At 42.7% G+C, this 20,298-nt stretch overlaps 1 protein-coding gene across 2 annotated transcripts in view; it reads right to left on the reverse strand.

The window, feature by feature from the left end:
* Positions 1–20,298, reverse strand: part of stx8 (syntaxin 8) — a 155,391-nt gene that overhangs the window by 131,751 nt on the left and 3,342 nt on the right. For both annotated transcript variants that reach the window (XM_078401827.1, XM_078401828.1), the window contains exons 3-4: positions 2,273–2,367; positions 1,066–1,176 (exon numbers count right to left, since the gene is read on the reverse strand). In XM_078401827.1, the coding sequence (XP_078257953.1) occupies positions 1,066–1,176; positions 2,273–2,367 (206 nt within the window). The remainder of the gene's footprint in view (positions 1–1,065; positions 1,177–2,272; positions 2,368–20,298) is intronic.

The raw sequence follows: 20,298 nt of genomic DNA on the forward strand, positions 1-20,298 counted from the left end.
GTGTTGCGAGGTAAACCACACTTTGGGATACCCAGCCTCTGAGCTGCTCATGTAGCCTCAGTATTTGTGTCACTGGAGACAGAACAAACTGCAGATGCTGCAATCGTTGTCTTTCAATCCATCCTGGCAACCAAGCTAATCTCAGATAAGCGCAGAAAATGTTGGAATCGCTCAGCAGGCCAGTCTGCAGCCGTGGGAAAACTTTAGATCGATAACTCTGCAGTCGTTTTTATAAATTTCAGCTTCAGGCAACATCCACAAATTTCTTGATTTTCATTCCTGACATTATTAAGTGTTTTTTCTCCTTCAAATATTGGTGGGGAAGGTAGCAGCTACTGAGACACTTATCTTTCTGAACTCTTAATTCAGTCCACTGGGGTGACCATGAGGTTCCCAACCCCCACCGCTTCAATTCCCCATCCCACTCCCACTCTGACCACTCTGTCCGTGATCTCCTGCACTGTCACAGTGACGTCCAACACAAGCCTAAACGTCTTATTTTCCGTACGGGAATGTCGCAAGCTTTTGGACTCAATACTGAATTTTACAATATTGAATTCTATGATACGGCCCATCACGGGAACTGACCTTCCCACCATCGAAAAGATCTATAGGAGATACTGCCACAAACAGGCAGGCTATATTATGATAGACCCACACCATTCTGGCTATGCTCTCATTTTCACCATCAGGAATAAGGTACAGGTGTCTGAAAACCGTGACCACCCGTTTCAAGAACAGCTTCTTCCCAACAACAATCAGACTCTTGAACACTACGTCAACTACGAACTTCTGTGGACTGTCTTTGATTGCACTATGGAGTTTGTTTTTGCACTACTATTGTGGTTATTAATTTATTGACTTTTTAAAATGTATTATATATTATCTATGTGCACTGCGTTTACAGGCCTGTTGTTGCGAGTAAGAATTTCACTGTTTTGTTGTCAGTACTTTTGATAATTAAACACTCTTGACTACAACTTCAGGTAACTTGTTTTTTTAGGTCTGTATCATTCTGTTTTACAATGTAGTTTCTGTAAACATCACATTCAAGTCAAATCATACCTCATTACTTCAGGTTCCGTGCCATCCTTCTTGAAGGATGTTTGAAGCTGTCGTTCTCTTGTTAACAAATCATCCAACATGTTTTGATGCCTATCTGCTTCAAGCTGTGTACTGAATATGTACTGTTAAAGAATAGTCATAAAACCATAGAGCACCACTGTCGGAGGTCATTCACTCCATTGTATCCATGCCGGCTCTTCGAAAGAGTTACTTAAAATAATTCCATTCCTCTGTTATTTCTTCCAGTCCCCTATTATTTCCTCAGGGACCTGCAAATGTTTGCTTTGAAGTTTTTAACCCAATACTCTTTGAAATATATTATTGAATCTAATTTATTTTCTGCAAAAAAAACACACCTTACTTTTGTATGTTAGGTTGGTATCTTAAATCTGTAGCCTCTGGTTACTGATGTTTATGGATGGAGACAAATTCTACTAATTTTTTCTATCAAAATAACCCTTGTGATTGATGATACACATGTCACCATCTTACAAGGTGACGTTTAGATCAGCCATCGCCTTTTTGCAATCTGGAGCAGACTGGATGGACTGAATGGTCTATTTACGCTACTAATTTGTATGTTAATATATGCATATTTAATTTTTATCAAGTGAAATCCAAAACCCAAGATAATGTATCTGGCAGAAGCAAAGTCTCACAATTTATTTTAGAAACAAGGAATCCTGGTGTACATAAAAAGACACAAAGTGCTGGAGTAAGTCAGCGAGTCAGGCAGCATCTATGGGGAACATATATAGGTGACATTTCAGATCGGGTCTGAAGAAGGGTCCTGACCCAAAACATCACCTGTCCATGTCCTCCAGAGATGCTGCCTGAGCTACTCCAGCACGTTGTGTCACAATTTCTTTTGTCTTCAATGCTCCACAGAACTCGTATCAGTTAATTTTGTATTAATTCACACAAGCTTACTGTTACATTTTACATTTTAGCTCCATCCTATAAGCTAAGTATGTTTTTTTTTAAATTATCATATTTTAGCTCAAAATTAATTTTCTTGTAGCTTGCCTAACAATAAAAACAAGAACACTTAGAAAATCACCATTGTGATTTTTTTTTAATGCAGAGGCACGAATTATGTTTATATTTCAGGATGTTTTAGGATGTTTACCAGAAATATTTAATGTACACACTATCAGCATACCTAATATCGTGCAGCCTCAATAGCGAGAACATTTTAAAAGGATACATTTGGCGGGTTGACAGATTTCGCAACAAGGAATCCTTCAGCTGGTTAATCTGTTCCTGGAGTCGCTGTAGAGATGATCGAATCGTCACATTAAACTAGAAGGGGAGAGAGGCAAAATAAATTGTTGGCTCCTTCATCTGTTTCTGAAATCCATTCATCAATATTTCAGCAAACAAGCTTACGTAAAAAAAGCAAATGAAAATGTGAAAAACATCTTAATGTGTTTTCAGTGAAACACATTTCACAATTCAGTACTTTTTGCCATTTGGCATGCATTTAGTACCTACTAGGTCAGGGAGCAAAATAAACAAAGAAGTATGAACAATCTTTTCAATAAATATTTTGAAGAAAAAACCTACATAACTGGCATGGTTTCACTTTTTAATTTTTGTGGATTGGCTTTCTGGCAATAGCTATCAATGATCTCAAGCAGCTACACTAATAACCCATTTCCTGTACACTGCCAGGGACTGAGAAAATAGTATCATAGCTCAGGCCAAACAACATTCAAGTTGTGCGATACAGCATGGAAACAGGCCCTTCAGCCCATGAGTCCACGCCGACCATAAATCATCCGTTCACACTAGTTCCATGTTATCCCACTTTGGCATCTTACACACACACACAAAGGGTGGCACAGCGGTAAGGCTGCTGTACCCAGCGCCAGAGACCCAGGTTCGATCCTGAGTAAGGGTGCTGTCTGTATGGAGTTTGTACGTTTTCCCTGTGGGTTTCTTTCAGGTGCTCCGGTTTCATCCCACATTCCAAAAACGTCCAGGTTTGTAGGTTAATTGGCTTCTGTAAATTGCCCCTAGTGTGTAGAATTTGAAACTGGGATAACATTGAACTAATGTATGGATGATCAATTCACAAAATGCTGGAGTAACTCGGGAGAGAAGGAATGGGTGACGTTTCGGGTCGAGACCCTTCTTCAGACTGAAGAAGGGTCTCGACCCGAAACGTTACCCATTCCTTCTCTCCCGAGATGCTGCCTGACCTGCTGAGTTACTCCAGCATTTTGTGAATAAATACCTTCGATTTGTACCAGCATCTGCAGTTATTTTCTTATACTATGGATGATCAATGGTTGGTGTGGGCCAGTGGGCCTGTTTCCACACTGTATCTCTCAGCTAAACTAAAGTAAACTAAACTAGGGGAGATTTACAGATGTCAATTAACCTACAAACCTACACATCTTTAGTAAGACAGAGGAAACCGGAGTACCCGGAGAAAACCCACGTGGTCACAGGGAGAATGTACAAACTCTGTATAGACAGTACCGGTAGCGAGTCTTTGACACTGTGAGGCAGCTGCTCTACTGCTGCGCCACTGTGCTGCAACTAAGTGTGTACACTCCTGTGTTTCCCCCCAAAAGATGTAATAACATTACCCAAAATACTCGAGAATTTTTACTCTAAAATCAGTACGTAACAAAATGAATCAATTTATGCAGCACATGTAGAGCAATATATCATTGAGGTTCAAACTTTCTTAAATAAATTAAATACATGTTACAGTAAAAGGGCAGCATAACAGCACAGCGCCAGAGACCCGGGTTCGATCTTGACCATGGATGCTTTCTGTGTGGAGTTTGCACACTCTCCCTGGGAGTGCATGCGTTTCCTCTGGCTTCCTCCAACATCCCAAAGACGTGCAGGTTTGCTGGGTTAATTGGCCTCTGTAAATTGTCCTTAGAGTGTGGGGAGTGGATGCAAAAATGGGATAACATAGAACTGGTATGAATTGGTGATCAATGGTTGGCATGGGCTCGAAGGACCTGTTTCCATGCTGTAGATGTCAATATATTAGTCAATTTGTCGGTAAACAAGAGCTGCTTTGTCTTCGCCCATGAAGGTATTTATGAAAAATCAGAACTCAAGCAGTTTCTCAATTTGAAATGTAAATGCATTTTACTAATTTGAATGCAAACTGTTTTTCAATTCGGACAAAGAAAAGCTTTGGATACAATGTTGTGAAAAATCGAAGGCATTTATCCACAAAATGCTGGAGCAACTCAGCAGGTCAGGCAACATCTCAGGAGAGAAGGAATGGGTGACGTTTCGGGTCGAGACCCTTCTTCAGACTGTGGAAAATATTCAGCAATTGATTAAATGGCCTCATTGCCAGAACAATGCCCAACGACAGAACAATGGGTGAGGGCAATGTGAGTGACTAATCCTGGATAAAAATGACATGCTGAATAACCCAGATGTTGGGGTGGGCTGTTCTGCCTGGATGCTCACTCGAGACCCCAATAATCTTTCCAATTATGAGTCTGTCAAATTCCCAACTGAGTTTTGACAGGCTGACCCCACACCTCACAACTCTAACATCCATCAGCACATGAGGAGGGCAGTTTTTATTTAAATCATAATAAACTTTATTCAGAATAAAAAATATACCCAAAGCAAGAACTGTGCAAAATTTCTTCTGACATTCTCAGCGGCTACACATACATTCATCAGCGTCGTATTTGGTAGTGTTGACCGAAACATCATTATAGCTGGCAAACCTTGCCACTCCTGTGGCCCCCTGGGGTAATATCCCTTCCCTCGTTTGAGGGGCATCTCCACCACACCCTGCCCCTCAACGTCCAGCAGCGGGAGGACCCTAGACTGTGGTCCTCCCCCACAGAGAGCCTTGGCGTTGGCTCCACCAAGCTCAGTGCGTCCCTCAGCAGTGCGTCCCTCAGCAGCCTGCAGCGGGCCAGTCGCCAACGTTCCACATGAACAGTCCTTGTGTGTGCTGATGATGTTTCTCTGCGGGATTGGCATGGACACGCTACTGGTGTCCCATGGCTATACCCTCTATGAACCAGGGTGTGACTTTTCATGTGCCATCCACCCAAAAAAGCACACAACTGGCAAACATTGCTTTGATCTCCACGTCAATCAATTGGGAGGAAGTGGGAAGCTAAAAGATTTTTTCTTATTTGTCTAATGAAAAAAAAAATCAGCGCTAGCATCTCTCTTTATTTTATTGTGGGACCAAAATATCTCTGCTTTTCTCCCACTGGTATTTAGGACAAACAATTCAAAGGGCAGTATCAACCAGATTCATTTTACACCCAGTTCTCTCCAACCCTTAACCCCATGAATCCCAGATCATCTTCGATGTCAGAGTCATAATGTCATACAGCAGAAACAGGCCAAGATGCCCCATCTACAGTAGTCCCACCTGCCCACATTTGCCCCATATCCTTCTAAACCTTTCCTACCCATATACCAGTCCAAATGTCTTTTAAATGATGTTGTCCCTTACAACGCCAGAGACATGAGTCCTATCCTGAGTACAGGTGCTGTCTGTATGCAGTTTGTACTTTCTCCCTGTGACCATGTGGGTTTCCCCAGGTGCTCTGCTTTCATCCCACATTCCAAAGACGTGCAGGTTTGTAGGTTAATTGGCATCTGTAAATTGTCCTTAGTAGGTAGGATAGAACTAGTGTACGGGGATCGTGGGTCAGTGCAGACTCGAAGGGCCTGTTATCACGCTGTATCTCTAAACTAAATTAAACTAAACTAGTACCTGCCTCAACTCCATCCTCTGGCACCTCATTCCATTTACCCACCAGCCTCTGTGAGAAAGATTTGCCCCTCAAGTTCCTATTAAATATTTCCCCTCTCACCTTAAACCTTTGTCCGAATCTCGTAACCAGGCTTTCACTCATCTGCAAGGCTTCTGTTATTTAGTTGTTTCATTGTACTGCAAAATCTCAGTGGTGCTACACAGTGATGTAAAGATCATGAGATTTTACTTCCTTGTGGCAAAGAGTGTGGCTTTTTCAATGAATCGGTGTTTGGAAGAGGGCCAGTTTAGGGCAAAATAACCAATTTTGTCAATCTGCCTATTTGGAAAAATTGTGTTTTTTTAAAAACTGCTCCACATACAAATGTCACACATTCAGAATTTACATTTTGCTCTCAGAATTCAGACCAAAGGGTTCTGACTGTCCACCCTTATTGTGGACACTGGCCTTTGTCTATGGAACTGATGCGCTACAATGTTGAGAACTATATTCTGCACTTTGCTCCACCTGTTGTATTTGAGTTTGACTTGATTACATTTATTTATGGTACAGTATTACTGATCTGTTTGGATGGCACGTAAAACAATGCTTTTCACTGTATCTTGGTGCACGTGACAATAATAAACCTAAACCTAACACATGCCTAAAGAACATGAACAATTCATGTTTTCTGAGAATGGCCTAGTCAGTGGCCTGATTGTGATGAAAATGAACTAACAGAAATTGTAACTAAAATGAAGATCGTAAGCATAAGCAAGAGAAGAATATCACTCCAAAACATGTTTGACAGTCAGGTACCATGGGATGGCTTCATGGGCTTCTGCAGGGAAATTCTGCAGTGAACTGCTGTACGCTTGCCTTGCAACAAGCATTTGCCAGAAATGTGTGAAAATGGTTTGTGACACTTCAAATCTGGTGAACAATTTGAAAATAACCATATTGCACGATGAAAGCCCCACAGAGACTCAGCAGCAAGTATCTTCCTTATGTCTAATAATGACAAGAACAAAAATAAGAGAAACACTGCTTGCTTGATTACTCAACAAATTCAATAGTTTAGAGATACAGCATAGAAACAGGCCCTTCAGCCACCATCCACAGTGATTCATACTAGCCACCCAACACACCTGTTCACACTGGTTCTATATCTTCTCACCTTCTCATCCACTCCCTACACACTGGGGGCAATTTACAGAGGTCAATTGACCTACAAACCAGCACATCTTTGGGATGTGGAAGGAAACCAGAGCACCGGGAGGACACACATGCGGTCACAGGGAGAACGTGCAAACTCCAAACAGACAGCACCCGAGTGAGGATCGAACCCGGGTCTCTGGCACTGTGAGGCAGCAGTTCTACCAGCTGCACCTCTGTGCCATGTGTTCAAAGAGTAAAAGAGAATAAAACTGATATATTTGCTGATAAGCAGAATTTACTACCTCTGCCCAACATTCCTAAAAATTGGAAAGAAAATGTTTCTGAAATTAAACTGCTGAGCTAGAAAACTGCATATGCAGGACATGCTGTTAACTTAAGTAACTGCAAACCTAAGTACAAGCAGTCTCCAGGTTACATTAGACATCTATTTCTGAGAAATGTGCATAAACTATTTTTTCTATATCAAAAATGTCCATTTTCTATAACCGCCCATATTGTATCGCTGTGCACATACTTGCTATGATTCTTTCATTTCACCAATTATGTTCGCTCTAACGCTGCCCATAATTAAACCAATGGAGCATATGCTGTACCCAGTTGTAAATGAACACCATGAAAAGCTTGAAAAATTATTTTAAAATTTAGGGGAGAATTTGCATCAAGTCACAATGTATACTGTAGACACAAGGAACTGCAGATGCTGCATTCCAAAAAAAACACACAAAGTGCCGGTGTAAAATAACGGTGCAGGCAGCATCTCTGGAGAACATGGATCGGCAATATCTCTGAAGAAGGGTCCCGACCCGAAAAGTCGCCTATCCATATTCTCCAGAGTAGCTGCCTGACCTGCTGAGTTACTCCAACACTTTGGAACATATACTATATTCAGATATTAATTAATGCCACTAAGTATTTTATTAATATTATTACTAGCTTGAAAGATGTTTTCAAGATTTATGGAAGAATATGCATCAAGTCGAATTTCCATAAATCAGGTCTTCCTAATCCAGGGAGATCCTGTATCTGGTTGTGATCTGTATGGATGCTTACGGGGCCATCTAGTGTGCATGCACAGTAAGACAAGACTGATCAGATTGTAAGAAAAAATCAAAAAAATAGATTTGTTGTGCCATGGTTGGAATTTGAACGGAGACTTACAGCTGTATATATTTTAAACGCATTTGTACTATTGTCTGGCTTTCTATTCCTATTTCTATTCCTGTGTATTTCTACCATTGCAACAAGTTAATTAAGAAGTTCACTATGGGTGCAGTCTGTACGGAGTTTGTATGTTCTCTCTGTGACCGCGTGGGTTTTCTCCCACATCCCAAAGAGGTACAAAGGTTATGGGGAGAATGTGAGAAAATGGGGTTGAGAGGGAAAGATAGATCAACCATGATTGAATGGCGGCATAGACTCGATTGGCCGAATGGCCTAATTACGTCCCTGTTATCATCAAATAAGGAACATTTGGACCATTAAATGCAAATTTATAGCCTCGGACTAATTTTATAGTCAGATAGAAAATGTCTTAACAAAGCCATTATTGTCAGACTGATTCCCATCTGAGTTGTATAAGAAAATAACTGCAGATGCTGGTACAAATCGAAGTATTTATTCATAAAATGCTGGAGTAACTCAGCAGGTCAGGCAGCATCTCGGGAGAGAAGGAATGGGTGACGTTTCGGGTCGAGACCCTTCTTCAGACTGATGTCAGGGGGGGCGGGACAAAGGAAGGATATAGGTGGAGACAGGAAGATAGAGGGAGATCTGGGAAGGAGGAGGGGAAGAGAGGGACAGAGGAACTATCTAAAGTTGGAGAAGTCGATGTTCATACCACTGGGCTGCAAGCGGCCTAGGCGAAATATGAGGTGCTGTTCCTCCAATTTCCGGTGGGCCTTTCCGGTGGGCCCATCTGAGTTGTGATCAATTCCCCGATGTTGCCCGCTGCTCAGTCCTTCCTTCCATTTTTACCTTCCACTGCAAGGAACTAGCAAGACTTACAAGAATCCCCAAATAACAAACCATTGTTTAAAAGTTCCATTCTTTGTCTTCCAGCATATTTGAGGTAGAACACAAAAGTGCTGGAGTAACTCAGCAGTTCAGGATACTCCAGGTTTCTGGACGGGACCTTTCTTCACGCTGCTTATGATGAGGGAGAGAAAGCTGGAACAGAGAGGTGGTCCGGTTTCTACCACATCCCAGAGACGTGCAAGATTGTAGGTTAATTGGCCGCTTTAAACTGCCCCTAGGGAGTGAATGAGACAGTAGGATAACGTAGAACTAGTGTGAACAAGTGATCACTAGTCGGCGTAGTCTTGGTGGGCTGAAGGGATGGTTTCCACGCTGTGTCTTTAAACTAGATCGCCCAATTATGAAAAATACACTGGCACTCGAGGAGAAAAATGAATTCAGTCTATTGCATTTGTGATCACTGTTTTTAATTAATAAATCAATTCAAACTGGATGCCCCTTATTGACTTTTGACTCAGCATATCTTATGCTGTAGATAAACACACAAAGCTGGAGTAACTCAGCGGGACAGGCAGCATCCCTGGAGAAGGAATGGGTGACATTTCGGGTCAAGACCCTGGTGTCTATCTTCGGTTTAAACCAGCATCTGCAGTTCCTTCTTACACATCTTATGCTGTACTTGGAAGGACTCTGGCAATGAATCAATGATATAAAACATATTCCAAGCACAGGTTTAATGAAATAACTATTGCCATATACATTCCGTAAGCTACAATTAATGTCTCGACCATCATTTCCCATAAATATTAATGGCTGAAATCCCAGAAAATGACAAAACATATGATTAAACCTTCATCACAGCTGTCTGGAAGACTGGTGGAGGGGCAGGTTTTGTAGAATATAAAACTTGCCCCATTTTAACATCATCACGGTGGTCAACTACATAAGAAAGAGCATTCAAACTGGAAGAAAACATTCCCAGATGGACTGGTTATTGATGAGCACTGTTTCCTTTTACAGCAGACTGAAAGGTAATTAGGGAGGCACCGAAGCAGGTTAACCTGCTGGCGAAGAACATATTGAGCTGTAATTTTCTGTAGCAGATTATCTCATAGTGTCTGCTGTTAGTTAGACTTGAGATTGCACATTCAGATTTTTTTTTATTGGCCCGGATTTTCATCAGAAATGCTGACAGCTTTTCATGGAACAGTTGGCCATTTTTCCTTCAAACGTATCAGGAGGTTTCTCCTCTATTGTCTTCCTGGAAATCCGAAGCTCCTCAGAAATGTTCGTCATGATTAACAGACTAAATTCTGAAGTCCAAAGCCATCACTTGCACTGTGGATAGACACAAAATGCTGTCCAAATGTCTTTTAAATGCTGCCTCAACTACTCCCATCTGGCAGCTCGTTCCATATACCCGCCACCCTCTGTGTGAATGCAATGAAGACTTTAATACAGACACAAAGAACTGCAGATGCTGTTTTACCCAAAGAAATACAGTGCTAGACTAACTCAGCGGGTCACTCAGCATTTCTCGAGAAAAGGAGTAGGTGACCATTCTTCAGACTGAAAGATAAAGCCAGAACATGTAATGTGGAATTTGTCCAATGATCCAGCAGCAGGTTTGTCATGCCACATGTTCAGTCACTTCCTTTATCGCAATGGAACGAGTGCAGAGGAGATTTATGAAGATGTTGCCAAGGCCCGAGGACCTGAGCAATAGGGGGAGATTGGGCAGGTGGGGACGTTAATCCATGGAGTGCAGGATGATGAGGGTTGGTTTTATAGAGGTGTATAAAATCATGAGGGGAATAGATAGGGTGAATGCACAGATTCTTCTCCCCAGAGTAGAGGAATCAAAAACCAAGGACAAAGGTTTAAGGTGAGAGGGGGCAGATTTGAATAGGGGGACCAACATTCTGGCAGGCAGGTTTGCTAGTGCTACACGTGTGGCTTTAAACTAAGTAGTAGGGGGAGGGGTTGACAAATTGGGAATATGAAGATGGAGTTAAAGGGGAAACGAATACAGGAGAAATTGCAAAGGACTCTCGAATAAATGGGAAGGGAAGTTCTAGACGGGATAAGAGAGTATGGTCAGGGCCAATTGTGACCGGTGTGAGAGGGGAGGTGAATATCGAAGTTAAAGTGTTGTATTTAAATGCGCGAAGTATAAAAAAATAAAGTGGATGAGCTTGAGGCTCAGTTAGACATTGGCAAGTATGATGTGGGAATCACAGAGACATGGCTACAAGTGGACCAGGGCTGGGAATTGAATATTCAGGAGTACACAACGTATAGAAAAGACAGACAGGTGGGCAGAGGGGGTGGGGTCGCTCTGTTGGTAAGGAATGATATTCACTCCCTTGCAAGGGGTGACATAGAATCAGCAGATGTAGAATCAGTATGGATAGAAATGAGGAATTGTAATGGTAAAAAGACCCTAATGGGAGTTATCTACAGGCCCCCAAACAGTAGCCTCGACATAGGGTGCAAGTTGAATCAAGAGCTAAAATTGGCATGTCGCAAATGTAATGCTACGGTGGTTATGGGAGATTTCAACATGCAGGTAGACTGGGAAAATCAGGTTGGTAATGGACCTCAGGAAAGAGAGTTTGTGCAGTGCCTCCGAGATGGATTCTTAGAACAGCTTGTGCTGGAGCCTACCAGGGAGAAGGCAATTCTGGATTTAGTGTTGTGTAATGAACCTGATCTGATAAGGGGACTCGAGGTAAAAGAGCCATTAGGAGGCAGTGATCATAATATGATAAGTTTTACTCTACAAATTGAGAAGGGAAAATCGGAAATGTCAGTATTACGGTATAACAAAGGGAATTACAGAGGCATGAGCTGGCCAGATTTGATTGGAAGGAGGCCCAAGCAGGGAAGATGGTGAAACAGCAATGGCAGGTATTCCTGGGAACAATGCAGAAGTTGCAGGATCAATTTATCCCAAAGAGGAGGAAAGATTCTAAGGGGAGTAAGAGGCACCCGTGGCTGACAAGGGAAGTCAAGGACAGCATAAAAATAAAAGAGAAGAAGTATATCATAGCAAAGAAGAGTGGAAAGCCAGAGGATTGGGAATCTTTTAAAGAGCAACAGAAGATAAAACTAAAAAGGCAATACGGGGAGAAAAGATGAGGTACGAGGGTAAACTAGCCAATAATATAAAGGAGGATAGTAAAAGCTTTTTTAGGTATGTAAAGAGGAAAATAATAGTCAAAGCAAATGTGGGTCCCTTGAAGTCAGAAGCAGGGGAATTTATTATGGGGAACAAGGAAATGGCAGACGAGTTGAACCGGTACTTTGGATCTGTCTTCACTAAGGAAGATACAAACAATCTCCCAGATGTTCTAGTGGCCAGAGATCCTAGGGTGACGGAGGAACTGAAGGAGATTCACATTAGGCAGGAAATGGTGTTGGGTAGACTGATGGGACTGAAGGCTGATAAATCCCCAGGGCCTGATGGTCTGCATCCCAGGGTACTTAAAGAGGTAGCTCTAGAAATTGTGGATGCATTGGTGATCATTTTCCAATGTTCTATAGATTCAGGATCAGTTACTGTGGATTGGAGGGTAGCTAATGTTATCCCACTTTTTAAGAAAGGAGGGAGAGAGAAAACGGGAAATTATAGACCAGTTAGTCTGACATCAGTGGTGGGGAAGATGCTGGAGTCAATTATAAAAGACGAAATTGCGGAGCATTTGGATAGCAGTAACAGGATCGTTCCAAGTCAGCATGGATTTACGAAGGGGAAATCATGCTTGATAATCTTCTGGAATTTTTTGAGGATGTAACTAGGAAAATTGACAGGGGAGAGCCGGTGGATGTGGTGTAACTCGACTTTCAGAAAGCCTTCGACAAGGTCCCACATAGATTAGTGGGCAAAATTAGAGCACATGGTATTGGGGGTAGAGTACTGACATGGATAGAAAATTGGTTGACAGACAGAAAGCAAAGAGTGGGGATAAATGGGTCCCTTTCGGAATGGCAGGCAGTGACCAGTGGGGTACCACAAGGCTCAGTGCTGGGACCGCTGCTATTTACAATATACATTAATGACTTGGATGAAGGGATTAAAAGTACCATTAGCAAATTTGCAGATGGTACAAAGCTGGGTGGTAGTGTGAGCTGTGAGGAAGATGCTATGAGGTTGCAGAGTGACTTGGACAGGTTGTGTGAGTGGGCGGATGCATGGCAGATGCAGTTTAATGTGGATAAGTGTGAGGTTAGCCACTTTGGTGGTAAGAATAAGAAGGCAGATTATTATCTGAATGGTGTCAAATTAAGAAAAGGGGACATACAACGAGATCTGGGTGTCCTAGTGCATCAGTCACTGAAAGGAAGCATGCAGGTACAGCAGGCAGTGAAGAAAGCCAATGGAATGTTGGCCTTCATAACAAGAGGAGTTGAGTATAGCAGTAAAGAGGTCCTTCTGCAGTTGTATAGGCCCCTAATGAGACCGCACCTGGAGTACTGTGTGCAGTTTTAGTATCCAAATTTGAGGAAGGATATTCATGCTATTGAGGGCGTGCAGCGTAGGTTTACTAGGCTGTAGAGAGCATCCTGTCCGGCAACATTACAGTCTGGTTTGGGAACAGCACTGCCCAGGACAGGATGGCCCTGCAGAGAGTAGTGCGTTCGGCAGAACGCACCATGGGAACTACACTCGTCCCCCTGCAGGACCTATACATCAGGAGGTGCAGATCCAGAGCAAGCAAGATCATGAGGGACCCCTGCCACCCCAGTAACGGACTGTTCCAGATGCTACGATCAGGCAAACGCCTCCGCTGTCACGCTGTGAAAACGGAGAGGATGAGACAGAGTTTCTTCCCACAGGCCATCAGGACTGTCAACTTTTATAACTCCAGAGGGGCAGATTTAAGTCTTGAATAATTTATTTTTACCTTGAGTTAAATGATTTAAATATATTATTATTTAAATATCTTCTAGCATTTTAAGTGATTAAAAAAAAAACATTTGTATATGTCAGAGGCATAATGTATGACAGCTGGTTAAATGTGTGAATCAGTGCCAAGCACACTGGAGCCAGTTTATTCCACTTAAGGAAAATCTGGGCTTGCAGATAGAAAAAAGATGAGTGCATGCACACAATGAAAGATACAAAAGAGAAAGGCTGATTGGATTAAATGAAACAAAAATAAAAAAAATATTTTTAATCATTTGAAAACTTAATGAACGAGAATATGAATTGCACATGAATCTTGGTAGCAAAAGAGGATAGTAAGATAACCATGAAGGAAAGAACAGCAGATGCTGGTTCACGTTGAAGATAGTCACAAAATGCTGGATTAACTCAGCGGGACAGGCAGCATCTCTGGAGAGAAGGAATGGGTGATGTTTCGGGTCAAGACCCTTCTTCAGTCTTAATAATATAACTTGCTATTTCACATTTTGCATTATCTTAAACTCCTTTACCTTAAGGGAGGGAGGGAGGGAGGAAGGTAGATCAATAGATATCATGAAAGTAGGAAAATACAGCATGGAAACAGTTGCAACGGCCCACTGAGTCCAGGTGTCCACAACGGCCATCAATCACCCATTCACACTAGTTCTATGTTACCTCATTTTCTGATCCACTCCCTAAACACGAGGGGCCAATTAACCTACAAGCCCGCACATTTTTGGGATATGGGTGTTCCTGGAGAAAGCCCACACGGTCATAGGAAGAACGGTCGCTGGCAGCATGAGGCAGCAGCTCTACCGCTGTGCGACCGTGCCACCCATTGATCTGTTTCACACTGACATTTGCTTGGATGAGAGGTGCAGTCAGGAATGGACGAGCGAATGTGGGCGTCTTGTATCTCTCATTGTGAAAACACCCGATGACACTGAACTATTACCATGCTGACTCCACATAACTGTGCAACCACAACTGGAAAAAAACATTTCTATTGCAAAAGTTGAACTTCAACATAAGGAACAGAGTAAAAAGCTTGGCTCTTGCTGTGAAAAGGGACATGATTAAGTGAAGTGGTCACGCTGTCAATATCATGTGTCATCTTGGCTTGCTGCTGACAACCATATGTTCCATTCTGCGAAGAGATGGTGAGATCAGCAAAGAAGTGAAGTTTAGAACAAAGCAATTGACATACATGAACACGCCAGTAGAACAAAGCAACAGAGACAATGGAATGTGGGCTGTCGACATGGCGATCTTCATCAGAAGAACACTGAGATCAGCCTTGCTTTTGGTCAGCAGATGCTTGTGTTGGTTGTATTCGGGGCTTTAGTTTTGCAATAATATTGCTTTTTTATTTAATTTATTGAACTTTTATTTGTTTATTTGCGGGATCTATGAGTGCTGTGTTGACAGACCTGTTATGCTGTTGCAAGTACGAATTTCAATGTTTCATTCCTTACTCCTGAGAAAGTCATCAAGAAAGAAGAGACAGAGAACCTTTCTGCAAGTCTCCACGCAATACTTATAGAGTCTTAGATTCACACTGCATGAAAATGGGCCCTTCAGCCCAACTTTGTCATACTGCCCAAGATGCCCCATCTACATTGGACCCACCTGCCCAAGTTTGGCCCATATCCCTCTAAACCTTTCCTGTCCACGTACCCATCCAAATGTCTTTTAAATGATATAGTACCTGCCTTAACTTCCCCCTCTGGCAACTTCCCCCTCTGGCAACTTCCCCCTCTGGCAACTTCCCCCTCTGGTTTCATATACCGACCACCCTCTGTGAATGCAATGAAGACTTCAATAAAGGCACGAAAAACTACAGATGCTGGTTTATAAAGAAAACACAAATTCCTCACTAACTCAGTGGGTTAGGCAGCATTTCTGGAGAACATAGAAAGGTGACGTTCCAGGTTGGGACCCTTCTTCAGACTGATTGTAAAAGGGGGAAGAAAGCTGGAAAAGAGGTGGGAGCAGAGCAAAGCCTGGCAGGTGATAGTTGGTGACAGGTGAGGGGAGTCTAAAGAGGTGCCTGACCTGCTGAGTTACTTCAGTTCTTTCTGTCTTTTTTGTAAACCAATATCTGTAGTTCTGTGTACCTCCACGGGTTAGGGAGGTTTGACTGGTAGATAAAGGCCAGAGATGAAAAGACAAAAGGCTGTGAAATAAGTAGATTAGAGGCATGAAATGTGAAATTGAATACTTCAATGCAATTTGCAGTCAATGGTTGCTGTCAAATAAACCAGCTTTACAAACATACATGTGCAAAAGGGGTGGTGCTGATATTGAAGCTGTTAAGATTTTCCTAGACACATTGCAGGAATTTTGACAATGCTTGCTTGCCACGTTTTCAAAGCCAATGAGAAGGGTCTGTGCTGGAGATGGATGGCATCAGGAACCTACATCTCTACTGAGAACGAGAAAAGTGCATCTGACTTTAAGGCTTCCAAACAACCATTTAACCCCTTTGTAAGATGGCAATGCAAAATGTGACACAAAAATGAAACCTATGCTTGTGTAACCAGTGTGAGGATCTGAAGGCAAGAATAATTATTTGAAGTTCTATCTCCGTCACCTGGAAATTACACCACAAGATGCAGATAACTCATGGATTCATAGAGCCGTAGAGACATACAGCGACCAACATGCCCCATTTACATTAGGTCCATCTGCCTGCATTTGACCCATATCCCTCTAAACCTATCCTATCATGTACCTGTCTAAACGTTTCTTAAACATTGTGATAGTATCTGCCTCAACTGCTTCCTCCAGCAACTTGTTCCTTATACATACCAACCTTTGTGTGGAAAAATGTGCCCCTCAAGTTCCTATTAAAACTTTCTCCCCTCAACTAAAATCTATGTCCTCTGTTCTTGATTCCCCTACTCTGGGTAAAAGACTGTGCATTTACGTGATCTTCTCGAAACCATTGTGATAGCACCTGCCTCAACTACCTCCTGTGGCAGCTCGTTCCATATGCCGACCACTCTTTCTGTGCCCTTCAGGTTCCTAAAATCTTTCCTCTCTGAACTATTTCTGGACTATTTTGTGCTTGGCACAAAGTTTTTTACAAAAAGAAAATTTGATTTTGGGGATTCTCCTTATCTTGGTTACCAGTGTTCCTGATATGGACTCTGGGGCTTTTTATACTGTTGAATATCAAAGTTGAGTGGAGACACAAGGATCTGCAGATACTGGAATTTTGACCAAAACACAATGTGTTGCAGTAACTCAGTGGGTCAGGCAGCATCTGTGGAGGATATAGACAGACCACATTTTGGGTCGGGACCCTTCTATAGAATCCGTTGATTTCAGAGGGAATTATAAGGATACAGCAGGGATGTTTAAATATTATTTCATTTAGATGCATGTTTGTTAATTATTTATAATTTTTCAGTTCATTCGGTTTATCTTTTAAGTCTTTTACTTACTTGAATTTCAGGGGTTTTTTTCAACATCACATTGAATTATGTAGGTTAGCTGCTCGGTGTGGAATTTCTCTGGTCGACAAATCTTTCCCCTCAAAACACAAAGTGCTGGAGGAACTCAGCAGGTCAGGCAGCATCTGTGGAGGGAATGAGCAGACGACGTTTGGGGTTGGGATCCTTCTTCAGACTCGTTCCCACCCGAAATGCCATTGGTCCGTTCTCTCCACCAAAGCTGCCAGACCCGGTGAGTTCCTCCAGCACTTTATGGCTTTATCAAAGTTGCATTCCTGCCACTATGAATGACATGAATCTTGCGATAGAGAGACATGGTGTTCTTGCCACCTGCAAGGCCTGGATGTTCTGGATTCCGATTCATGCAACAGACAACGAATGAAAGCCCTCTGTCCAAGAGTTCTAGACGAACTTCAACATAATGGGGAAAAAAATCACAAAGAGCTGGAGTGACTCGGCAGGTCAGGCAACATCCCTGGAGAACATGGATAGGTGACGATTTGGGTCGGGACCCTTCTTTAGACTTAATGCCTTCTTCAACATAATGTATGCACTTCCCTTCAGGACTCGAAGGACAGAGCATCCATTCATGGGACAAGGTTTCCATTTACTACATGAACACTACGTGGAATCATTCATTTCCAGGAGCTCTAAATGACTTTATTGGCTTTGAACGGAGCATCAATTACAATGAGTTAGTGATTCTGGCGCTGCAGGTAAGAACTGAGGAGGTCGAATGTCACGCTGAGCGTCTCAGTAACAAGGATCCCCGGAGCTAGATGTGAAAGTACTTAAACAAGAGGATTACAGTGGCATGCTGCTCACACATGAACGAGTGTGACAATGAAGGACTTGATTTGCAAGAGATTTGCAGGCACGCCTCGGTGTCACGATCATCTGACAGATCACTCACGTCAAGGCATATAAATGACAGCTTTCACAAGAAAGAATTACGATACCAAATTACATCAAAGAAAGAAATCGATGTTGATTGGTTTTAGCACACGAGGGAAAACTTCCCAACACAAACTATTCACAAGAGAGACCTCCAGGAGATGGAACAACCTCCTTCATTTAGGTTCTAGACTCTCCCAATACTGGAAACATCCTTTCCACGTCCACCCTGTCTTGGCCTTTCATTATCCAGTTGGTTGCAACAAGGGCAGAGTCCCCCTAGTCCTCAGCCGTCGCATACAGCACATAATCCTCTGGCATTTTTGCCACCTCCAACGGGATCCCACCACTAGTCACATCTTCTCATCTACACCCCTTTCCGCTTCCCGCAGGGACCGTTCCCTTCGCAACTCCCTGGTTAACTCATCCCTTCCCAACCAAACCATCCCCTCCCCAGGTACTTTCCCCTGCAACTGCAGGAGATGCAACACCTGTCCCTATACCTCCTCCCCGATTCCATCCAAGGACCTAGAGTTTCAGGTGAGGCAGAGGTTCACTTGCACCTCCTCCAACCTCATCTACTGTATTCGCTGTTATAGGCGTGGAGTTTTATATATCGGCGAGACCAAGTGCAGACTGGGCGATCATTTCCACTGAACATCTTCGCTCAGTCCGCCTGGGCCTACGCGATCTCCCGCTTGCTAAACACTTTAACTCCCCCTCCTATTCCCATACTGACCTTTCTATCCTGGGCCTCCTCCACTGTCAGAGTGAGGCCAAATACAAATCGGTGGAACAGCACCTTATATTTTGCTTGGGCAGCTTACAACTCTGTGTATGAATATTGATATCTCTAACCTCAAGTAACCCTTGCTTTCCCTCTCTCCGTCCCTCCCCCATCCTAGTTCTCCGACTAGTTTCACTGTCCTCCTGATTAATTTTACCATTTGTATGCCTCGTTGTCATCTTCCCCTCAGCCAACAATGAACCATTGCACATTTCCTTTGCGCATTGTCCGCTTTGATCTGTCCTTTTCACACCTTACATGCTCTTTGTACCCTTCCATATCTTTTGTTTCCTTCTCCCTTGACTCTCAGTCTGAAGAAGGGTCTCGACCCAAAACGTCACCCATTCCTTCTATCAAGAGATGCTGCCTGAGTTACTCCAGCACTTTGTGTCTATCTTTGGTTTCAATGAGAGCCCACCTCATCCATCTAAACTCCAACAAGTGCAGCCCAGAGCCTTTACACACTCTCCTTACATTAACCCAACCTTTCCTGAGATCATTCTCTTAATTCCCTACCAACACCTCCATCCCCTTCACTCAACCCAGCAAGCCATATCAATCACCTTTCTAACCTTAAAATGATAACATAATTAACATTATTTCATAGTAAAAGTAACGACACTACCAATGCATGATGACAATTTAAATCCTAACCTACTCTTATTCAAGAATCAAATAACTACAGATGCTGGAAATCTGAAATAAAACTAAAGAATGCTGGAGACATTCACCAGGTCAGGCAGCATCAGTAGAAGGAGAAACAATTAACTTCAGTTCCAGGAACCATCATCAGAAATCTGATCCCACTGCTTTTATGAGGCATAACAATCATTGCAAAAGTGGACCATTCCCCTTCATTGTGGGAGATAATGATTAGTAAGGCTATAAAAGGTAGAAGTCAAGAGGACAAAGTTGAGAGGGAAAAATTGATCAGCCGTGATTGAATAGCGGAGTAGACTCAATGGCCTAATTCTGCTCCTATGTCATAAACTCCCATTAAACATTACAACTTCTCTAAGGCATATATTTCTGGAATGCACCAATGATGAATTATGAGGGCCCCCTGTAGTTAACACTAATCATCGAGGCATGATGTTTACAGTTAATCAGACAGACATATCCTCAGTACATCCAAGTTGTGTAGGAAAATAACTGCAGATGCTGGTACAAATCGAAGGTATCACAAAAAGCTGGAGTAACTCAGTGGGTCAGGCAGCATCTCAGGAGCGAAGGAATGGGTGACGTTTCAGGTCGAGACCCTTCTTCAGAAGAGTCTGAAGAAGGGTCTCGACCCGAAACGTCACCCATTCCTTCTCTCCT

This window comes from Rhinoraja longicauda, chromosome 6 (genome assembly GCF_053455715.1).
Source record: "Rhinoraja longicauda isolate Sanriku21f chromosome 6, sRhiLon1.1, whole genome shotgun sequence".
Lineage (NCBI taxonomy): Eukaryota > Metazoa > Chordata > Chondrichthyes > Rajiformes > Arhynchobatidae > Rhinoraja > Rhinoraja longicauda.